This window comes from Fopius arisanus, unplaced genomic scaffold, assembly GCF_000806365.1.
Source record: "Fopius arisanus strain USDA-PBARC FA_bdor unplaced genomic scaffold, ASM80636v1 scaffold00005, whole genome shotgun sequence".
Lineage (NCBI taxonomy): Eukaryota > Metazoa > Arthropoda > Insecta > Hymenoptera > Braconidae > Fopius > Fopius arisanus.
The window spans coordinates 984,006-1,006,274 of NW_011887744.1; the positions used below are offsets into that span (position 1 = coordinate 984,006).

General features: G+C 40.6%; 5 protein-coding genes across 6 annotated transcripts in view; 2 read left to right on the forward strand and 3 right to left on the reverse strand.

Moving 5' to 3' along the window:
• Nucleotides 1-939: 939 nt before the first annotated feature.
• Nucleotides 940-2,932, forward strand: eIF3i (eukaryotic translation initiation factor 3 subunit i). The gene is made up of 4 exons (XM_011315760.1): nt 940-1,050; nt 1,241-1,487; nt 1,566-1,846; nt 2,149-2,932. The coding sequence occupies exons 1-4, from the start codon at nt 1,048-1,050 to the stop codon at nt 2,596-2,598; spliced, it is 981 nt and encodes a 326-aa protein (XP_011314062.1). The 5' UTR covers nt 940-1,047; the 3' UTR covers nt 2,599-2,932.
• A 1,171-nt stretch (nt 2,933-4,103) lies between these two features.
• MEP-1 lies at nt 4,104-12,484 on the reverse strand. 2 transcript variants are annotated; one of them, XM_011315761.1, is made up of 8 exons: nt 12,172-12,484; nt 9,752-9,845; nt 7,369-9,648; nt 7,056-7,144; nt 5,890-6,069; nt 5,670-5,792; nt 5,494-5,598; nt 4,104-5,324 (listed from the first exon to the last, which is right to left on the reverse strand). In XM_011315761.1, exons 2-8 carry the CDS (start codon nt 9,816-9,818, stop codon nt 5,010-5,012), a joined length of 3,159 nt encoding a protein of 1,052 aa, XP_011314063.1. In that variant the 5' UTR covers nt 9,819-9,845; nt 12,172-12,484; the 3' UTR covers nt 4,104-5,009. The 2 variants fall into 2 exon arrangements, with proteins under 2 accessions (XP_011314063.1, XP_011314064.1); XM_011315762.1 differs by lacking the exon at nt 12,172-12,484 and adding an exon at nt 10,030-10,494.
• Nucleotides 12,485-12,801: 317 nt separating this feature from the next.
• Nucleotides 12,802-13,976, reverse strand: LOC105273362 (uncharacterized protein KIAA1143 homolog). The gene is made up of 3 exons (XM_011315763.1): nt 13,744-13,976; nt 13,171-13,303; nt 12,802-13,088 (listed from the first exon to the last, which is right to left on the reverse strand). Exons 1-3 carry the CDS (start codon nt 13,852-13,854, stop codon nt 12,916-12,918), a joined length of 417 nt encoding a protein of 138 aa, XP_011314065.1. The 5' UTR covers nt 13,855-13,976; the 3' UTR covers nt 12,802-12,915.
• Nucleotides 13,977-14,110: 134 nt separating this feature from the next.
• LOC105273365 (uncharacterized protein C1orf198 homolog) lies at nt 14,111-15,855 on the forward strand. The gene is made up of 2 exons (XM_011315765.1): nt 14,111-14,548; nt 14,697-15,855. The coding sequence occupies exons 1-2, from the start codon at nt 14,255-14,257 to the stop codon at nt 15,291-15,293; spliced, it is 891 nt and encodes a 296-aa protein (XP_011314067.1). The 5' UTR covers nt 14,111-14,254; the 3' UTR covers nt 15,294-15,855.
• A 91-nt stretch (nt 15,856-15,946) lies between these two features.
• The window catches only part of ft (cadherin-related tumor suppressor fat), a 78,934-nt gene continuing 72,611 nt past the window's right edge, over nt 15,947-22,269 (reverse strand). Inside the window, exons 9-11 of the mRNA XM_011315764.1 lie at nt 21,647-21,923; nt 20,433-20,714; nt 15,947-20,122 (exon numbers count right to left, since the gene is read on the reverse strand). Of these exons, the coding sequence (XP_011314066.1) occupies nt 16,542-20,122; nt 20,433-20,714; nt 21,647-21,923 (4,140 nt within the window). The 3' untranslated portion in view covers nt 15,947-16,541. The remainder of the gene's footprint in view (nt 20,123-20,432; nt 20,715-21,646; nt 21,924-22,269) is intronic.

A 22,269-nucleotide genomic window follows, 5' to 3' on the forward strand; every position in this document is an offset into this window, starting at 1 on the left:
CAGTGAAAATTTCAGTGAAGAGCTCCTCGATTGTCATGTTCTCCTGATACTTTTACAAAAATTTCGAATTTTTCACTTTCAGTGAAAATTTCAGTGAAGAGCTCCTCGATTGTCATGTTCTCCTAATACTTTTACAAAAATTTCGAATTTTTCACTTTCAGTGAAAATTTCAGTGAATAGCTCTTCGATTGTCATGTTCTCCTGATACTTTTTCAAAAATTTAGAATTTTTCAATTTCTATACTTATACTTTTGCAGAGGGATATTTCGATTGATTATTATTTAAAAAAAAAAAATGAATGACGGCGGGATCGAACCCGGGCCGTCGGCGTGCTAGCCGAGCACGTTACCGCTAGGATAACGCATTTTTTACAATAATAAAATTTCATTAGGAGTATATATATTGAAAAAGTTTCGTTTACAAAAATGTCAAATTTTTCAATTTCACTGGATATCTCCTGGATTTTAAAATATTCAGTTTTTAAACGATATTTCCATTGATTAGCCATTAACAAAAAATAAAAATTGGAATTATTTTGAAAACAAAAAAATGAATGATGCTGGTATCGAACCCATGGGGTCCGCGTGCCAGTCTAGCGCGTTGCCGATTAGGCAACTCGCTCATTATGAAAATATGATTTCATTAGTGGTATATCTTCAATATATTGAATATACTTTTTCATTGGAAATTCCACAAGATGTGGCTTCCCCCTTCCGCTCGTTCTAGAATCGGCTAAATTTCAGTTAAACAAATAAAAAACAAAAAGCATTCATACCGCAGAAAACAAAATTAACCCCGTCAACTTGAGACACCCCACCATTGCAATAAAAACTTGATTAATAAAAAAAAAACACCCCATCATTGCGTGTGGCGCCCTCCCTCTCTTGGGGTGCAGTACTACGATGCTGCTGGGGTTACTCAAACCCCCATAACTGAGTCTCTACTTTAGTCAATCCTCTTTGGGTAAAAGTGTCGCAGTGGTTTTGTGAATAGCAAAAGTCCACATTTTTCATTATTTATCGTTATTAAACCTAATCCACAGCCAAAATGGTAAGTTAAACAATCCTACGTGCGTTATTGTCACAGATTTCTTCATGAAAACGTATGAATTTCGAAGTAATTGAGACGACATGTGACAGTATAACCTAACAGTAACATTAACCCATTCCAGAATGGTTATTTATTAAATACTGTATTCAATATAGTTCATCAATAGGAAATAAATAACTCTTTTTTACAGAAACCCCTGATGTTGCACGGGCACGAGCGTGCCATAACAAAAATCAAATACAACAGAGAGGGTGACCTGATCTTTTCGGCGAGTAAAGATAAAAATCCAAATGTCTGGTGGTCCCTGAATGGCGAGCGTCTAGGTACATTTAATGGCCACAACGGTTCAATCTGGTGTATTGACGTCAATTGGGACACCTCGCGTTTCATGTCTGGCTCCGGGGACAACACCCTGAGAATTTGGGACTGTCAGACCGGTAAAAATTCCACCCACATTCCCCCAAAATAATTACACCTTTAAAATAATTAATTAATCACTCATTAACACCCGATAGGCAAAGAAATTGGTCAGCTGCCGACCAACAGTTCAGTGAGAACCTGTAACTTCAGTTATTCTGCAAACACAGCTGTCTACTCCACTGATAAGGCCCTTGGGCATCAATGCGAAATGTTCATCATCGACACCAGGACAGTCGATCCCATCCTCTCCCAGGAAGACGCCATCCGAAGGATCCCAATTAATGGACCACGTATCTCAGCCATTCTCTGGGGTGCTCTCGATGAAACTATCATTACTGGACACGAGGATGGCGAAATCAACATCTGGGACGTTAGGGTGAGCCATTACAAATCCAAATACCCGACTCATTTAATTTAATCAATGGAAAAATTATTTGTTCATCAATTAAAAAAAAATAAGACAATATATTGATGAAATTTGCCGATTAAGATATTTAAATTAGAACTAATCACATAAATTCACGGAATTCATGACGAAATAATTTCAGTGAGACTAATTACCTATTATTTTCTTTTAATTACACTCAAGTAATATAAAAACTGCAACAATTTGTTACAAATCCACCGGTGCTGTCGAATAATTAATAAGTTTGATGGATTAAATCCAATTTTTTGTAGACTGGGAAGATATTGACGAGCGCCAAAGGTCACAGATCACAAATAAATGACATGCAGTTCAATAAAGATGGAACAATGTTCGTAACCGCCTCGAAAGATCACACAGCTAAGCTGTTCGACAGTGAGCAGCTTGTTCACCTTAAAACGTATAAAACCGAGCGCCCAGTTAACTCGGCTACGATATCTCCTATTTTTGATCACGTGGTACTTGGAGGAGGTCAAGATGCCATGGACGTCACCACGACGTCAGCTCGTCAGGGGAAATTCGACGCTCGTTTCTTCCATATGGTTTTCGAAGAGGAATTTGCTCGGCTTAAGGGCCATTTTGGACCAATCAATTCCCTCGCGTTTCATCCCAATGGGAAAAGTTTCTCAAGTGGCGGTGAAGACGGTTATGTGCGTATCAATACGTTCGATCAATCTTATTTCGATTTTCATTTTGAATATTGAAATGTTGATCCTGTGTCGAATTCACGAGTGAATGGCTAAATCGATCTTTTCTTTCCAATAATGATCTATTCATTTATTCATCTTGAAACGATTGGATTCACCAAAAAATATCTTTTCGTTGGAAAGAATTCAACTGTCCAACACAAATCGCAACATTTTTGTCTAAAATCCACTGGTTATCGAGATAATTTGGCAGTGACTTTTGGATAGTCTCCATTCATTGATGGATTTTATATCCTCCCACGAATTCTCAAAACGGAAAAAAATTGTGAACCGCAATAATTCTGTAATCTACATGCGATCATTTGTATTAATAAAATTATGTTAAATACAATGTTGGTACACTTTATTTATGCAATCACGTTATCACCATTTTATAATGTACAAATAGAATGACAAAAAACAATTTTACTTCATTCATTGCGATTTGTCAATTTTTACCCCATGATTCTGTAATATGCGGTTTGTACGAACGCTAATTATTCGACAGCACTACCAACAATGTTTTCTGTTTCGTTTCCATCCGTAAATATATAATCTGACCGGAGCCAGAAATCAAATAATACCGCCATTCGGTGCAACGAGAATGCACCAATTTTGGTTTTCATTAATAATCATTTTTGCATGAATACAGGTTTCTCCTTTATTTTATTCTTTGTCTAAAATTAATTATTCACCTATCAGTTAATGTACAAAAATGATCATACAGGCATAAAGAAATTATCCGTTTAAATTAAATTCGTTACGCTCATTTTTTCCAACGTTTTTTTCATTTTTGCTGATTTTCCTCGGAACAACTATCTACATTGAGATTATATGGTAAACCTATTCCTTTTGAGTTTTTACATGTAAATTAAAAGTTTACCTGCTCCCTCGATATTCCCTCTAGTTTCCCTTCCTGTTATATATTCTGTACTTAATATTTTTTGTTTACTTTTTGGCAAAAAGAAAAAAAAAATGCTTGAACGCGCGTACGTGCCATCCTATCATACTTTATTGATATATTTTCGTTTATATTATATCCTATGTTAATGTACAATTTTCCATCCTTTTGTTTTTATTAAGAGCGCAAAAATAAAACGGGATATCTGTTGGTATTGTTATTTTTCCATTTTTTTGTTCATTTTTAAAAGTTTTTTTTTATTACAAGGTGTCAGGACTGATAATTAGTCCAACTTATAGTAAATAGATACAATTTACAGCTTTTCCATTATCTCGTTTATCCGATTACCCCCTTTACGACGCTTACATCGTTTTAAATGAAATTCATACACACAATTCTACAATGCTTTTGTTTTACTCTACTCTTTTTTTTTTATCGTCTATTTATACCATGAAGAATGATGATAAAGCGTGAAAGGAAGAGAAGTGATACCCCAATGATGCGTTAGAAAAATATTCGTCAGGAGTTTCGATAGAATTTATTTTAATGAAGGGACAACAATATCTTTTTTTCAAATTCCATTGCTCTAATCAAATGCACCCAGAACCGAGTTAAAAATCATTTCAAATCATTCATAAATTTTCGTTTGAATAAAAAAAATTAATAGCGTGCTGCTAGAGCCCTGTGTGTGTAAAAAAATGAATAAATCTGAATATATTATCGAACCGGCGTTTCCAACGCCGAAAGAAGAATTTAAGGACAGAAACAATGATGAAGTCGCACATTTAAACCTCCTTGGATACTTTATAAAATAGATATATAAACACTACTTCCCAATCGTTTATTTCTCATCTTTCATTAAATCGCACGAGTAATTTCACACAGTGAGAAATTCCAAACCCAAACACACAACTTAATGTCTTTTTCAACATCTTTACCATGAAATTTATACGACTAATCGGTGTAGGCGATGTTTCTCATTACTTCATACATTTAATAAGTGTTTCATTACTTTTTTTTTCACGTCGGGAATACGAGTCTTCAGGATCAACCAAAGGAGTCATACTGAAGGCCACCCATTTTTCATTAATATTCATTATTTTTTACAGTCTATTATTTTTTTCTCATTAATGTAAGTCCGATAACAACAATAAAAATTCTTAAATAAATATATCGGTATAATCATCGATGGAATATTATTACGCAGTCAACTAGTGTGTTATTTATTTATTTTTCATCGAGTTGTGTATCTGTTCAATTTGTGTTTCGTCAAGTATCGTTTTAGTTTTGTTAATAATCTATGGTTCTAGGAGAATTGAAGTTTCGGTGGAGTGTACGATGGACATTAAATAATGCATACACTCGTTGTTACTCGTGTTCTCGTGGTAGAGTAGACAATTTGACGAATCAGTTGATCGGCCAAACTACATTACCCTCACGATATTTCATCGGTTGATTGTGTACCCGATTAGGTATATTCACGAAGATTCATTGAGAATAGATACACGTATCACTCGTCGGACGTTTGCTATTTGCTTCTGCCTTGTGTGTTGCCCGATCTAGTTGTTGGTTTTGCTGGCTGGGGGATAATCGTTATTTCGTCGTTTATTTTCAGTGGTTTCAGTAGCGAATCGTTTGATCTCGATGAGGGCGATGATGGGGTACTCTTTTTGTCCATTACACGTTTAGCCACTACACTGTGGGCTGAGTATACGTGATTCTCGAATTGCTTGTACATTCCGAATGTGGCAGTGCATACTGTACATTTGTAGGAGAGATGGGCGGGCTTTAGCGTCATTCCGTGATCGCGCGCCACGTGGTTCAGTAATTTCCACTGATATACCTGCAATTTATTCATTTTTCACATTTATTTTTACCCACTATTTTTACAGATATAGATATTAATTTAGATGGTCGATCGGGTGATTCTTGTCATTATTTTGTGAATATCTTTGCAGGAAATGGGGTTGGAACGAAATAAATCAGGGAATTCATAAAAAAAAATAACTTACCCTGCCACATGCTGGACAACGGCCAGCATCCTTCCCTTTGTTCGCAGCCTCCTGCATACTGGACGTGACAAGTCCATGAGATCCCAATAAATGTCTCTCCAATCCCTTCATCCAGACAGAAAATTACAATAACAACTCCACAATTTTTCCACCAATTGAAAAAAAAATGTACATACTTGATCCGTGAAGAATCGGAACTGACACTTCTGGCAGTTCAGAGGGGGTCTGTTATAGATCATCTTTGGATGTATCTTGACTTTGTGGATCCACTGCATGTGATTGCGGAGTTGCTCCAAGTCCTATCGACAAAGAGAAATAGTAAATGAGAATAATCATTGAATAGAATTAATACCGGGATAATATAAGGGATTTAAGATGCACGTTTATATCTCTCACCTTAATATATCCGTCACATATTTCACATATGACAAAGGTATTTTTACCCCCGGGCTTCGAGGACGAACCTGACCCAGAGATTGGCGCTTGAGTCGTGGTACGTGGTAATGGGGTTATCGATATACTTGGTTGACTCAACAACTTCGCCGCTGGGTTCTTCGACGCCGTTATTGATGTATTCTGAAAGTCCCAAATATCCACTATTAACCATCGTCCTAAAAATATCACGATAACAATGAACGATGCATGAAGATGTTGAAATAATAGAATAGTCCAAGTCAAATGAACAAATTGTCTTCAAATATGGACGTCATATACGTAGCAATTCCGTCTGAAATTTAACGAAATATGAAATCATGAATATCTTTTGCTATTTTTCCCGAGGGGTCCTCATCACTGAGACGACTCAATAATTAATTTACTTCAGCGGTTTTCTTGAGTGGAGAGACAACACCTATGAGAGAAATATTTGCATGCTTTACGTGTAAGCTCTCACGTCCCCAAGGATAATAAAGATCGAGGAGAACGAGATGAAAGAAGATGATAATGAGAATTAGTAACGGCCAACCTGGTGATCAATAAATTTGTTCAGCGTTTATTTAATCCTGAAATAATTGGAGTCATAAATGTCTTATGAGTCCTTATGCTAAAAAAATCAATAGATTTACATAATATCGAATTGTGTCATGTCGGTCATTTAACCCAATTGAGAACTGGTGAGGAAATTATTATTAAATTATTATTAAATTCAACTAGTAAATCACGAATTATCTCTGTACAGGTAGTCCATGCCGAACATCGATTAATGATTAAAAATTAAATGACGAAAATCGTAAATTTCCTCAGGCCATCTCCCGGACAATGATTTATCTGTAACGAGGACAATCTAGATTGAGACTCGATTAGGTTGGATACAAGGGTGATGGGTGTGGGTTGACCGGAACTACCGCAGCTACTGCTACTCACCCCGGGTACTGCTGACGTGACAGTCCCAGAGCCACCCACCACCTGTCCACCACCCACATATGCCGTTATCAAAACTCTATCATTATTTTTAAATACTCGTGGTGTCCGAGTATCCCAATTATCGAGTAATAGAAGAATCGGTTCTTGTAATAGCGAGCAAGGGGCAAGATTTTTTGCAGATGAAATGATATTAACATTACCTGGAATATTTGGTTACTGCCAAATTGATAGGATGTTGGCACTAGGAGTCCTGACGACGTGGGGCGATACATCATTCCGCCAACACTATCTACACATAGATAAGAAAACGGTTGATTAATTGAAAAATTAAGTAATGAACGATATGAATTATCATTTTGGAGTAATGAAAATATAATGACTTTTGTATGTCCCTATCATATCGATAGATTGGAATAAAAAAATATTCCTGAGAAAGCAATGCAAGGAAAAAGCAGTTAGTATTATTTAATTAATTTTGTTAATAAAAGAATGGAAAAGAAAAAGAAATGTTACCTTGCCGAACAGATGTGCCACCAGGTCTGAGGGACTTTAGATCGGTGTACCTAGGCTGCATAGGCGGTCTCCCTCGTCCGCGTCCAGCCATTGGGGCTGGCAGCAATTTGGGTAAAAGAGGCTGAGGCCCCTTGGCCCCCATAGCCATAGCAATGGCATTAGTATTGAGAGGTCCAACAGGCCGTGGACGATTGAGCCTGGGTATTTTAGCCGGTGGCTCCCAGTCTCCAGAAGGCTCGAGATTTCTTTCAGGCCTAAATTTCTTGGCGCAAGTAAGAATATGCCTCGTTAACTTGCCCTTCTGATTGTCCTCAAACGGACAATTGGGACACTGATGAAAAGCAGGACCCCTCTCAAGCCTCCCACGCGTATTATGCTCAGCCTCCATATGAAAAAGTATATCATGAGGGCTGCGCACCTCCAATGGACAAAAATTACACTTGTAAACGTAATTGCGCATATGCGGTGTCTCCAGATGATGCTGCATAACGAGTGAGGATTCCGTTTTAAAGCTACAAAATTCACACTTCTTCATTTCTAAGTGGAATGGTTCATTATTCTCTTTACTAAACTCTAAATTTTTAATCAATGAATTAATGGCTATTTGTGTCTCAGCTGATGCCTGTCCTCCCTTTCTCTGCTTATGCTTCTGCTGTCGTAATAAATCAGTTTGTACGAATTCCTGAACAAGATTGACCCCAATCTGCATGAAAAATTTCCCTAACGGTAGATCAAAGTACGTTTGTACTTTATTTCTATCCTCAGCTTTGTCCCTGTCCTCCGGAAATTTCGGAGTTATCTCAAAATCAGGATCCCCCTCCTTCTTTCCCAACATATCATCATCATTATCGCTGTCATTCTGCTCAGACGAATCATCCTTATCCTTATCCTTATTAAGTTTCTCTCTCTCCTCTCTCTCACGGTCCTCCTGATCCCTCTGTTTGATGCACTTCTCTAATTTCGTGACAAATTCTTTGAGAGGTTTTAGCGGTGGTTTCTCATAGACGTAGGGAACAATAAATGATGGTGCCTCAACGACAAACATATCGTCAGTGAGAGTTGGCAGGATTTGTGGTGCTGGTGGTGGTGGGGTTGGCACTGCTGTTATACTACTTCCCAATTTGGGACTCAATTGTGGTGTTGACTTGGAGGTCATGGGTACCGGTGTTATTGTTGTTCTCATATTAGGATACATGGTTGTGGTGCCAGTGAGATTGACAGGCATAACTGAGAAAGCACTCGAACTCGACACTGAATGTGATTTGCTACTGCTAACTGGCACACCCCCACGTCCAGAAAGAATAGAATTAGTATCGATAATCACAAGGGTCGGCTCCTTTTTGCCACCCTTCATGCACTTGCTACCAGCAGCAATCTCAACTAGACGTTTAGTGTCATTAACGACAATCGTCGTTTTGCTGGTTTTCAATGGTGACTTGAGTTTGGTATTCTCCTTGTCCTTGCCATCAACAACACAAGCAAGAGGATCCTCGGGTTTGATCTCCTCAATGTCTGAGCCATCGTCCTCAGGATCTTCAGGCTCCTTCTCAATGTAACTAGTTCGTTTGATATTTCTGGAACTTCTCCTTGGTGTTATACTACTCAAATCAATCTTCGATCTCTGTTTCTTTTTAGGAGCATTGGGAGAACGCTCACCACTCGCATTGTGCCCATTGCTCTTGCTCTCAGTGATCTCCTCGATATCAGGACTACCGATACTCCCAACACTGCCATTCTCCTCCACAATCTTCAAATCCGAATTATCAACACTCGATATTGTCTCAACACTCTCATTAAGTGGATCGTCCTCGTCAATCTTTGACTCATCGATAATCTCGCTGACATCGTCGAGCTCATGAAGATTAATAGTCTTAACGTTACTATTCCCCGTTCCCTCATCAAGACACTCAATGTCCGATGTATTGCTCTGACGATCAACATCCATTGATTCATCACAAGAATTAATCTTAGTTTTGTCAGTGTCTTTCACTTCACTAATATTATTCCCACCACTCACATCCTCTGTACTTTGTACATCATTTTCGTGGGTCTCAGTGACCTCCACCAAGCTGCCATTGTCTGGTGCATCAATCTCTTCGTCATCCTCGTGGTTAGTGCCACCATCGAGGAGCTCATCGGGCTCTAGGGACCGATGAGACTGCTGGGATTCCTGGGGCTCGTCAATCTCCATTCCCTCAGTTGTCTTATCCTCATGATCATCCTCAAACTGCTCCATTTCAGCAGTGCAGTCACCGTTGACGCCATTCGATATGACTGCATCTGTAAATCATTGAAAAACGGTACATGTTATCACGAAGGACCCTGACAAATCACCACTGGTATAAAAGTAACAGAGATATGAATAAATAATCCTTTCAATCACCTTTCACATTATCAGGATTATCGTGAGATGGCTCCTCGACCAGTGGATCTTCCAACGTGCCTTCCATGGGTCCACTGCTGCTGTTCGATTTACCCTAGACACGTAAAATCACAGTTACAACTTCACTAAATTCACTGACCGACTACATCCATCAAACCCCCCAACATCATCTCCATGTTCAGTTGTTTACGTGTGTACTGACACTGTCGACACATGCCTGATGACTACTCAATGTATACTAGGTCTCATTAAACTGAATAATTACAATTCGATATTACCCTTCGGACAACTTCTCCACGGACGGAAATAATAGGCAGAATTTTTCAAAATGGCGCTGCGAATTCCACACACATACAATTACACATGGACACGAAGCTGAGTTGAGCACTTCGGGATCTCCCTCAACGTCCCATAACCAATAAAAACCGTAACCCCGATTTTTCGATACGGGGTTGATGAAAAACTCAACACCAGTCTCTATGATATTTATCCTCAACGGGTATGGCGATGGATTGCTGGCTGATTGGGGATACTGGGGGATGTTGATAGTGGGTGAAAATAATCCAGGAAGTCGAGGAGACGCCAAAGAGGTGCCTCCTGCGTGTGCACGCTTCTACGACACGGACGACGGGGGGAGATCCAACAGCAGTCTCTCGGGTCGCGCGCCAAAGATAAAGACAGACCTATTCGTCCCACAGCTCCAACCAGCTCCCACAGTCTCTCCTCTCCTCTCTCTCTCCCTGGCTTGCGCTTAGGAGGTTTTGTGTGGCGTCGCTCGGTCAGTCAGTCAGTCACCTGCACCCGATGTACTCCAGCTAATGAGGAGTTAATGACTTTCAGGGGCTTTTTCCCCTCCACATCTCTTCACATATTACTATTCCTCGTGTTTTCCTCTCCTTTCCCTTCACGAGAATTTTTCACATTTTCCATTCGTCCCATCCACCAAAGGAGAGATTGCCACGATAAAATGTCCCGACAACGAGGGATTTTCAGTTCAAGGCTTTCCCGAGAACAGTTTTACTCCTTGGATGATTATTTGGATGACTCCAAACCGGGATATCTATGAACTTCTTTAGAGGCCTTTCACCTTAGAACTTTCTTGTGCAGCGGTTTAGGACGGGGGAGGGTTGAGATCGTCCTCAATTTCTGGGATAGTCTCGACGATCTTTATCATTTATATTATTAACTCCCGATAATTTGAGGAATTGAGAAATTGTTTTTCTTATTAAACTGTCAGACGAGTCTGAATGACAAAAATTTGAATTTTCATTCGCGCGGGAATTCTCAGGAATAATAATTTGCGCGGGCTTTCGATGTATCTCTCCGAGAGGACATGACGTACGATGACGTCTAATTATTCTCGATAATCTCAAATTCTCATTTTCTGCAAAATAGTGCACATTAGATTACGGTGAAAATTAACCACGAGATGGCGATAGTTTCGGTTAAAAAAGAAGTATGTGCACCAGGGCCGTGTTGAAAAGTAGCGGAGGTGGGGCCCCGGGGTTTGATCCCGCGGGGGATGGTAACGGCAGACGAAAAAGTGGGGGGAGAGAAATCGGAGAGCGTCAGAGGCAAGGGGGCGGGCGGGGGAGAGAGAGAGGATGTCGTCATTTATGTACAATGCCCTGGCAGCGTCAGCAACTGAATTATTTCACCACTGCTCTCCAATAAGCCACGGAAAAACTCCTCAACTCATTGATTAATTTTTCCCCTTAATTACTCCGCTAATGAGTCTATGACAATTTTACAAATGACCTTTAATCCCCAAACTGTGGATGAAGATTCTATAAATATATAAATACTTTATAAGATCCACCCTAGTCATTAAAAATTCGGCTCCGATTTGTTGAATTTTTGAGCACAAGATCGAGAATGGAAAAACCTTGAGGGAGATCACTTAAGGATTCATCCTTAATATTGAATTGATGGCAATAAAATCACAAGATAATTTATTTGGATTGGCTTTGGGGGATAAATAATAGGGGTGAGAGGGAACTACTTATGGTGGAAAAAAAATGGAGAAGTTGGTATGAATCATTTAGTAATGGGATGTACAGGGGGATGTTTAATAAATGCAGCTCAAGGGAGATGAATACGACATCGTACGGCCCTGATTATATTGTGTTATTCGATGCCGAGCAATTGCACAAATGACATATTCAATAAGCCATTCTCTTCCATGGTAATAATTATCACTATTTTCCCTCCCCAATAATTCCCTCACTTTATCGTTTTGAGTTCTGGTAGTGGGAATGGACTCGATTGTAGCAATGGTCCCTCGTAAACGCACGTGGTTATTCGGCGCTTTTAAATAGACGATGTAAATAAATGCACATAAATCCCGCCATTTGGATAATGAGAGAAAATAATATAGATCTAATTTTAGGTGGTAAATAGAGATATTTTAATTGTCTTACAGTCCTCGAACAGCTGCTGTGGGTCGGCCTCTGGGTGGACCTACAGACGGATTTATCACCCCGAAGGAGGCGCAACGATAACTCCCAACGTCTACTGGGGACAACTCACGCTTCGAGGAATCGACTCCTATGTCGCGGGTTTATTCAAAATAAAGGGCTTTTCTACGGTTGTACACTGGTTCAATCACTTATTTAATGCACAACATCTGTTGATTATTGTTTGTAGGTGGATTAATTGGTGATGATCGAGGGTCATGGGGGGTTCAATTGTGTTTATTTGGCGCTCGACGTCACTGATACTCTCCTTACCTCTGTCCCGTCGAAAACTGCCAAGATGGCCGATTTACCCACTGTAATCACGTGACCGCGAAAATTTTATGACGTATCCAGGGAGAGTGGTGATGAAGGGGGACCCCTAGAGGTGTCTGGAAGGACTATTATCATAGTTTTATGATTTTTTTCTTTTTATTCGTTTCATGGGTATTATTGATTTCTTCGCGACATTTAGGGGATGATTTTTAACATTTCAATTTGAATTCTAGGAGTTTTCCCAGAAGTTTTTCCAGAAGGGATGGGAAATTGGGGTTTAACTAATAATTTGAAGTTTTCAGAGGAAAATAAAGAGTGGCTTTTTTCCGTACGGATTTATTCCATTTTTTTTTACGTAGGAAGAGATTTTCTTTTTTGAGGAAATTATATGTACAAGTTTATGTGTAAATTATCTTGTGGGATTGTTTTTTTTTCTCATTCGTCTTCATCCTCGTTGAAAGACAGGACGGATTTACTCTGTTTTGATTTTTTTCTCTTTTTCATTTTGGAATCGATGGTCGAGTCTTGATCCGCGGCCTGGGATTTTGATTTTCTTTTGGACTCGAAGACTATTCGCTTCGTGAGGTCGGCTGGTGCATTTTCTTCCTCTGGAATCAATCGATTGTTTGATACATTTGCGTTATTATGAAGATATCTGGATTAATTTGATTTCCTGTTTTCAATTAGTACCTGCTTTTTTTGTTTTCTCGAAGTCGTCAGCTTCTTCAGCGGTTAAATCACCTTGTTTCAACACGACGACTGTTGGTTTTTCTTCGCAAAGATGGTCATCATCATCATCATCAATGTTTGGAAGTTCTTGTCTCTAAACAATTCAATTAATTCAATTATCGGTGCTCAGAGGAAAACAAAACCAATTTATTCCTCAATTCTCTTATGAAGAAGTAAACACAAGGATTAAGGAATTATTTTTTTAATAAATATTTTAAAATCAAAGCAAGATCTTAGTTTTTTTGTAAATATCTCTTTCATAGCTCGCATCTCATTTTCTGTAAAAAACAACATATACAAAAATTTCGAGATATTACCCACTACTATTCCTCAAAAAATTACACTTATCACTAATTTATCACTTCCTTCCGAAATAAATCGTTAAAAAATTCTGAAAATGAACTGAAGAAATTCCCCAGTTCAAGAATAACTCCCTAACATCAAGTCCCCATTTGTCATCATGAACTTCAGAAGAAATAAATTAAAGAAATAAACATCCTGTAATAATTATTCAATAATTATTAAAAAAAATACCTTGGTATCTAGATCAGGCCCTTCCTTGTAGCCCGCAGCAGCTTTAAGATCTCGAAGAAATTTGGGGTCTTCCGGTTTTATGTAGGATATATTATGCTTTTTCCTGGACATCGTTTATCTCCGAATTTCCTTTTCAAAACAAAAAATGACAAGTTATTGTTGACAGCAGAACACCAAACACAACAGGAGTTCATGTTTTCCTGTGGCTGTGACCGAGTGAATCCTCTAGACGTACATCTCAAGGAAAACGAATTTACATCACTTATATTGTGGAATAAAAATGAAACTCACTAGCATTATCCTGAGAATGCACCATCAGCTGATGGTAAGGGGATTCCCTTCCACATGATGAAGCCATGGACGCTGTTTTAGTGTTGGTGCTGTCAAACTAATCGAAGTCATCCGAAGTGCTTCAATTAGTCATATCGTCAGATTAGTTATCACCCAGCTGTCAACATGTTTGCTCACTTCCTCGTATTATTTTCATAAGTTAAAAGTGGTGCACCTCGTGATGACCAGCACTAAGTCGCTGAGTTCAGCGGCTGAGGATTATTTCCACAATTTGAATCCCCTGGCTCGCAGGATCGCCGATGACATTGAGGCGACGAAGGAGGCGTATGAGGGTCTCTGGAATACCCTGAGTCTGAAGGAGAAAAATCAGGCGATTGATGAGACCATTATCCAGCCGGAAATCGCACTGCAGTACGCTGTGGGAGTTGGGGACCTGGGGAAGGATGTGCCAGAGTGGTATCCCAGACTCAGGATTCAGACGGGGTTGAGACATGTTATCGATGAAACTGGCTCGGTGAGTCTTTCCTACAATTTTTTATTGCTGTGTTGTTTTTTCAGTTGTTTTCACGTACAGTCCTCGATTTTTTAATTGATTCCATCTAAATTCATCGGTATAATATTAATTTTGAGGCTGTTATATTATTATTAATCTGGGATTGCAGACACTTCGATGGAAAGACGAGCACTCAGGACCCTTCAGTTTCATGACTCGCTCCCAAATGGATCTCTCTCTCTTCGCAGCCCCGGACAATCGTCGTCTGAAATCTTCAGGAAACTACAGTGATGATTCCCCCCACTTCACAAGTCCCATTCAACTCGAAGAAAGTAGTTTCGAGAGTTCCCTGAATGAATACACAACATCGTCGAATCCTACAAGTTTCTACCAGTCAGAGAGCTACACTGACAGCGTCTTCAAAAACTCGGACTCCGGCAGGTCCGCAAGTCAATCGAACGACAATATTTTCACCAAGATGATCAATAAAACCTCATTCATGAAAATGGCTAGTAGTCCTGATGATGAAATGGAGAGCCTGGTGCCACAGCGAGGTGCTGCAAGAGCTGTTACCAAAAGTCTTGGTGGAAACAAAGTTCAGATGAATATCAATTTATCATCTGGATCTAGACCAAAGTCTGGGGATGTCACTGAGTCCACTGCCCTCTTGGAGACACCCAGCTCCTACAGTAGCTTCCAGTCTGCCCAGACTAATCACGACGATGGAATCCCAAAGACTGGTTTCGAATTCTTGGATAATTGGTAAAATTCATCAGGAACAATCAGAGGAGCAATTAAACAAGAGGAATCATTTGAATTTGATCTTAATTAATCACTTTTCTTCCAACTTATAATCATTACCCACAAATTGATCTTCAACTTGTATAATTGTCTTCTTTCTTCTTTCTTCTGATCTTTTAATTTGTTTTTGAAATGGAGAATCAGTGGGAGACGTTGGGTATTCTGTTGAATATTGAATCATCTTGTTTAATTTCTTCACTAATGAGCTCTCCATTTTAAATTAAATCATTTGAGACATTATTCATGACTCCAAAGATATAATAGACTGAGTAATATACGTTAGACATTGTATCCAACAGTAGCATCGACTGAAACAATACTCGATAGTCTATTTTTAAATTGCGACATTTATCCTCATATCTAATACAGAGTACAAAAGTATTAGATGAAACACCTTACTCAGACGGAATGAACCCCAGCCAGTTTTACGATTCAATTTTGATACCCGCATTTATACACAAACCATCTCAGTACTTAAAGTAAGCCATTTTGTACTCAATATTTTAATCAATAAAAATATCCAGGTATTAAAATAAAAGTCCGAAACAAATTTTATTGATAAATTTTTATTACAAATCATCGAAAATGACGCCTACATCATCATATAATAACACTCGTTCATTTTATACAAAAGCATTAACATTCACTCATTTTCTATTTAATTAATCATGATAAAAAAAATTATTTACAGTGTTCAGAAAAAAATGTACACACTCGAGAGACTCCCTTCAGTGTAACTTGATGGCAGTTGTATGAAAAGAAAAAAAAATCAGTCTCAGAATTGAATGGTCTCCCCAATCGATGGCTTATCGAAATATTCTATGTACAATAATTCTTGATTCACCCTAAAAACACGTCTTTCCAGATTAAGATGAATTGTCTAAATTCAGAACCTACCGTATCAACACCGAAATATAATAAAAAATTCAAATACGCAACAATCGATCCACTCGCAGAATTTCATGACCCCAAATTCGCGTGAATATTAATTTGCCTGTTTATTCTCTATTTAGACCTTTCCCCTCACAAAGAAAAATGGCACAGTATCAGTGCTTCTTGGGAAGACAAAAATTCCACATGATCCCTATACTCTGTACAAAAAATACTCAAGACATCCTGATACAAGATGTCTCCCCAATTCTTAATCACCTATTAAACTAGCTCTTCACTACACAATTCTCTCCATAAAACAGTTAATGGCAAGTGAGTAAGTCTAAACGTACTCTTCAGAAGGTTTAGGGATGTTGGCAGGGAGTCTCAAGCTGTTGGGCATTCTGCTGGCACTGTCAGGCAGTTCAGCGATGTCGATGAAGACTCCAACGAGGCTCTCAAAATTAGGACCCCAATTCAACAGATAGTCCCAACTGAGTGCAGTATTGGTGCTGGGTGATCCATTGTTGCTGGGTCTATACAGACTTCCCATATGAGTTGACAAATCATCATCAGAAGCGACCAAAGTACTGAGAGAACCCCTGAACGAGCTGTCAAACCCATCGTAATTATTCGGAAGTGGATTCTTGGTGGATTGAGGTGATTCGCTGGCCCTCTGTGGCTCCTCAACAGGTTTGCTGTATAAATTATCCGACCTCTTGTCCCCTACCAACGAATTATTGTCGTACTCGATCTCAGAGCAGGTAAAACTGTCATTACCACTCTCATCAGTGGTCGACGAGTTTCTTCTTTCCAATCTCTCAGTGGGTGGAGTATGTCTCCTGTGCAGATGCAGTGCACTGTGAGGAGGTGGTGGAGGTCCCCTGGCCTCACTCGACGAGCTCACAGCATCGAGAGTCGAGACAAGACTCGACGTTCTTGGCCTAGAGTTCAACCTCTCTATCTCCTCAGCAGTCAGCCCCATGGGCCCTGACCCCACGTTATTGCCGTTCTCATTCGTTGATTGAGGAGCCTTTCTGCTGGCAGTTGATCCTGACAATTGACTCATAATCGGTGAATTAAGGCTGCGTTCGCTGTTTGAATTCAATGCGTCTTTTCCCACTCCTCCAGATGACGATGTCGTCGCCAGAAGGGCACTCTGCAGAGGTTTACCAGAGATGTCATGAAGAGTTAAAATTCTAGGCTGTTGGGCTGACAATTCGCTGCTAGGTGACAGTCTCGCTAGTGGAGTACTCTGGAGAAGCTTGGGAGCAGGACCTGACGACTGTCCAACACTTGGTGGAGGCATGGCTCGAGGTGGAAAAGGCCCACCATGACGATGAGGCCCTCCTGTGTGTTTATGGTGATTCCCATAACCCCCAATCAGTGGTGGTGTTGCTTTATAGGATCTCATTCCCTCCCTGAAGTTATTATAATGATAAATAACATCTCCATCACTCGGAGCTATTGAGCTCGCATTGTCCAGGTCGTAATGCTCAGGCACATCAGGTTCTGTATTGTCATAAGATCGAAGAGAGCTCTGAGGAGGCAGTGGTGGATGTTCATCCCTGATCGGTGGACTCTTCGTTACCTCTCGTTCGATTATATCAGGCCTCTGGGGTCTGTGCTCATTTATCTCCCTCTCCTTATACTTCTTGGAGATGAGCTCAGGCCCCTTGTGCACCCTCAGCTCAGAAGTATCAGAGATATAAGTATTCTCGTGTCTTGACATAATGCTGTCATTGCCTGTTCCAACGAGTGAATTCCCCGTCATAATAGCGTTGGTATTCTTATTGACGACTGATGGAGCTTTCTCCTTGCTCTGACGTCGAAGCCTAAACACCACGAAGCTCACAAGAATAGCCACCAGGAGAGTGACAAAGAAAACAATCACCAGGGTTATTCCGATGCTCAGGGGATCTGCAGCTGCAGCCGCACTGATGCCAATGGGCCCTCTGCATCCTCTTGACACCTTCCCGTGGTACAGGACCTCCTTGAAGATCGAGCCAGACCCGTTGAACGGTTGGATCTCATTGTTGATAGTAAAGTTTGCTAGACATCCTTCAAAAATAATGGGAAGACCCTCTGGGAAATACAAATCACGCCTGACGCCCCCAACGAAGAATACGGTGAGGTAAGGATCCAGGAAATCATGGACTCCAGCTGAATCCAGCTCGTCTCCTGTGGGCACTCCATCGATAAGAATTCTGATGCCTCGGGAGTGACCGTCGATTGTTAAATTGTGCCACTTTCCATCGGCCAGTCCACCCTCCATTGAACCAGTCATATTGACCGATGATCCGAGCATGGATGCATAGGACAGCTGACCATTCCGAAGTTCTATCGATGTATAATGCTTGTTAGTGGCGGCATAAAGAAGAATTCCATTGGATTTCACAGTTCTAAACATGAGTCCCACTTTTTTCGGTGGTGTGACACCAAGAGGAAAGAGGGTAGTGTCTTTGGTGGCTCTTGTTACTCTACTCTTGCTCCAGAGAGTACTCCCACCGTACATGTAATCCAGTAGCTGCATTCGTTTGTGCTTCTCCGAGATCTTGAATTCAACGTAGCCACTGTCACTCAGATTGATTGGCTCCAGAGCTCCATGACAGTTCGGAGCAGTGAAAGTGTTGCATTGACAGGATACCTGGTGCCATTTGTCGTAGCAGTGCTCGCCGAGGCCGCAGATTGAGTCCTCCCTGGAGCAAAGACCGGACTCAGCCCTGGGGCAGGTGTTTCGTATGCCTCTTGATGACACTGGATTGGACAGATTTAAAGCCCTGCCATTGATTGAGACCGAGTGGACACACCCAACGAGATCGTCAGAGTGCACCTGTCCAGGTCGCTCGAGGACTGGGTCAGCGTTGACAAGGCCACCAAGAAGTAGAGGATTGTTGTTGAAATTGAGAGTTCCCGTGGGGCCCACGTCGTCTGCGTAGCACGATGAATCCCCGGGTCTGCAATCGTCGCAAATGTCACCGTGCTCTCTGCAGCTTGATACACTGAGGGAAACAACGCGGCCATTTCTCGTTGCTGTAATTTTTCTCCAGTCGCCGTCGTCCAGACGCTTCCCTGAGGAGACCTGAAGAGATGTGATGGCACTCCGAGCACCTCCGTATGAGAACGAGATCCTCCCGTTGATCAACTCCAAAACAATGAAATCAGATCGACCACCAGATTGGGGCCCATAATTATAGAGAAGAAGAGCGTCTGGCTTTGTCGTTGCAAAAACCATGGTGATGTCGTTGGTGTTGGAGTCGAGGGCAGGGAAAGACATGAAGGAGAGCTCCTCGAAGCCAAAGGTCGAGCGTTCGCAGTGCCTTCCGTATCTTCCCTCAGGGCATGAGCACTTGTATCCTGGTTTTTGGCCGACGCAGAGGCCACCGTTGAGGCAGGGATTTGGCCTGCAGGAGTCGGTGACGGCCTCGCAGTGATTTCCTCGATAACCAGCTCTGCACAAGCAGAAGAAAGAGGAGCCATCGGGGCTTACCTTGCAGGAGCCACCGTTTCTGCAGGGATTACTGGCACATGCATCACCTCTTTCGAGTTCACAGAGTCTTCCCTCGCGGTTCGATGGACACGTGCAGGCAAAATCGTAGCCTAGCCTTCGACAGCTGCCTTGGAGGCAAGGATTTGGCGAGCAGGGATCCTGTCGACGCTCGCACCTAGGCCCTGTGAAACCCTCACGGCAACGGCAAATCATCTCATGGATCACTCGGGGCGAGGTCAGGATCAGGGACTGACTGTTCGTTATTCGGGCGTCCTCGTACACCACCAGTTGATCACTGCATGCCCCACCGTTCTCGCAGGAGAGGTACTTGCATGGGGAATATCCAATTGTCACTGGAGCGCCTTCCAGCAAATCCTGCAGCTTTTTATGGTGTTTCAAAAGGAATTTAATGACCTCAGGTTTTTGTTTGAATCCTGTAAAAGAGAAAAAATCGATTTGTTTTCATTTTTTTTTCATGAATTTTTTAAAAATTTCACTTTGGAATTAAATGGTAAAATGCGATATTGAATAAAAATGTGTTCCACGGTTCTCTATTATATTTTCATGGGGAACATGAGATCTATGAGAAATTTCAGGCGATGCAAACAAGAGAGAACAATTGTTATTGATGATTTTTTAAATTCATAAAGTGCGGGCATTGAAGAGTTGCATTAAATACCCCGTTAAATAGTGAATAGGTAGTTGAAATTTTTTTATATTTCATCTATTAAGATATAAATTTACCTTGTGGCGTTTCTATGGCGAGATAAATATTCAAGTTTCCTTCGGTTTCCCCCATGCTATATATGGTCAGGGTATCGCCAGCCTCAGTTTCCTCCTGCAGGATATCGAGGAGAGGTCGATAGTGTTTTGACAGGAATTCAGAGGCTGTCAAACGAGATATCTGGAGGGTCACGCTGTTCTCCACTGTGGAATTTGAAAAGACTAGGAATTCCACGGTCACTTTGGAGACGACATCGGGGTGTCGACCGTCGTTTCCAGATACACTCAGGGAGTATCCAAGGCCTGTATCAAATAAAAAATGCATAATCACTTTATTGCGATAAATTGAAAGCCATCCAATCCCTCTGTCCAAATTCCCCAGAAAAAAAAAGAGATGAAAAGACCTCTGATTACGGTTCCCTATTTTTTTTTTCCTGTCGATAAATTATTTGGAAAAATGATTATTGCAAGGGGGAAGATAATTTCTCATCGAATTCTACCGCGAACAATCCCCTCCCGCTCCGCATTCGTAGAATTCCCGGAAAGATAATTATCGTAATGGACTAAAAATTCTTCTCTACATTTCTCTTTTTCCTTAACATCTTCATCCCTCTTCCTCTCCAGTTTCCATTCAAAATCCAGATTATTGACGACCACTCAACACCTGTATTCAGCAAGAAACGAACAGTTAGTTTATTACAACGATTCTTAGAATTCTACTCGAGTTCCCCAAGAAAAATAAATTAAACGAAAAAAATCCCCGCTATTTCCCTCCCAAATATTCCTAAAAAAAAACATTCACCGTTATCTCACCCCGAGTCCATTAATGCGATCACTCAACAGAAAGAACGGATTAAAGAACATTGAAAACTAGAGATGAAAAATTTTTCCCTTCAATAAAATCCCCCAATAAATAATTATCGCAATGGGCGAAAAATTTTTCTCATCGTCTTGGCTGAATTTCTTTGCATCTCTTTTTTTCATTTACATCTTTATCTCCCTTTTTTCCTCTTTTTTTTTTATTTGAAACCCATGAATTATTCAGACGCAGTTGTCTGCAGGAGCAAGAGAGAGCGAGGGAGAGAGGGAGAGAAAAAAGAGAGAGAGAGAGATTAACCGAGGCAACACACTAATTTATGAACTTTCGAGTTTGGGGGCTATCCCTCCCTCTCCACCCTCTCCTCACCCAACCCATCCACCCCACCACTGATACTCATTCCTCCTCTTTTACGTACCGGGGGTAATTTTACTGGTATGTAAATCGCAACCGATCGGTATACCAAGTACACCGGGATTCGAGCCCTGGAGTATTTTGCATGTGTAGTCGCCGGTGGTATCAGGATCGTTTGGATGGACATCAGCTATTTTTCCCATGGGTCTCTCACCGTTCAATGAGTACACAATAATGTGCACTGAGCGTGGCATTGATGGACTGTCATTTTCGTCTATTATAATTACAGTCACAGTGTGCTCACTCCTCATCTTTGGTATTCCAGAGTCCTCCACCTCGATCTGCCAACAATTATGGTGTGGTTTTTTTTTTATTTCACCCGAATATGGCATGGGATAAACAAAACAAATTGAATGATGAAATTGTTGGTAGTTATGTAACAGGTAAAGGGTAATATTAATTATCCGTTTTCTGGGAGTCATCAAAAAAGCTTTGTAATAACTCCTAATAAAACTACTCGTAATTAAAGTAATTGCACATTGGAAGAACCGTTCTCTGGTGCAGGAGTCCATCGTAATAATTTGAATTTTATGTCTGTGAATTATGCGTTCAACTCGGAAAGAAGTTATTTCGAAGAAAACATCTAGGACCGGTTTCTAGCTGAGAAAATTCCCAACGAAAGTAGAT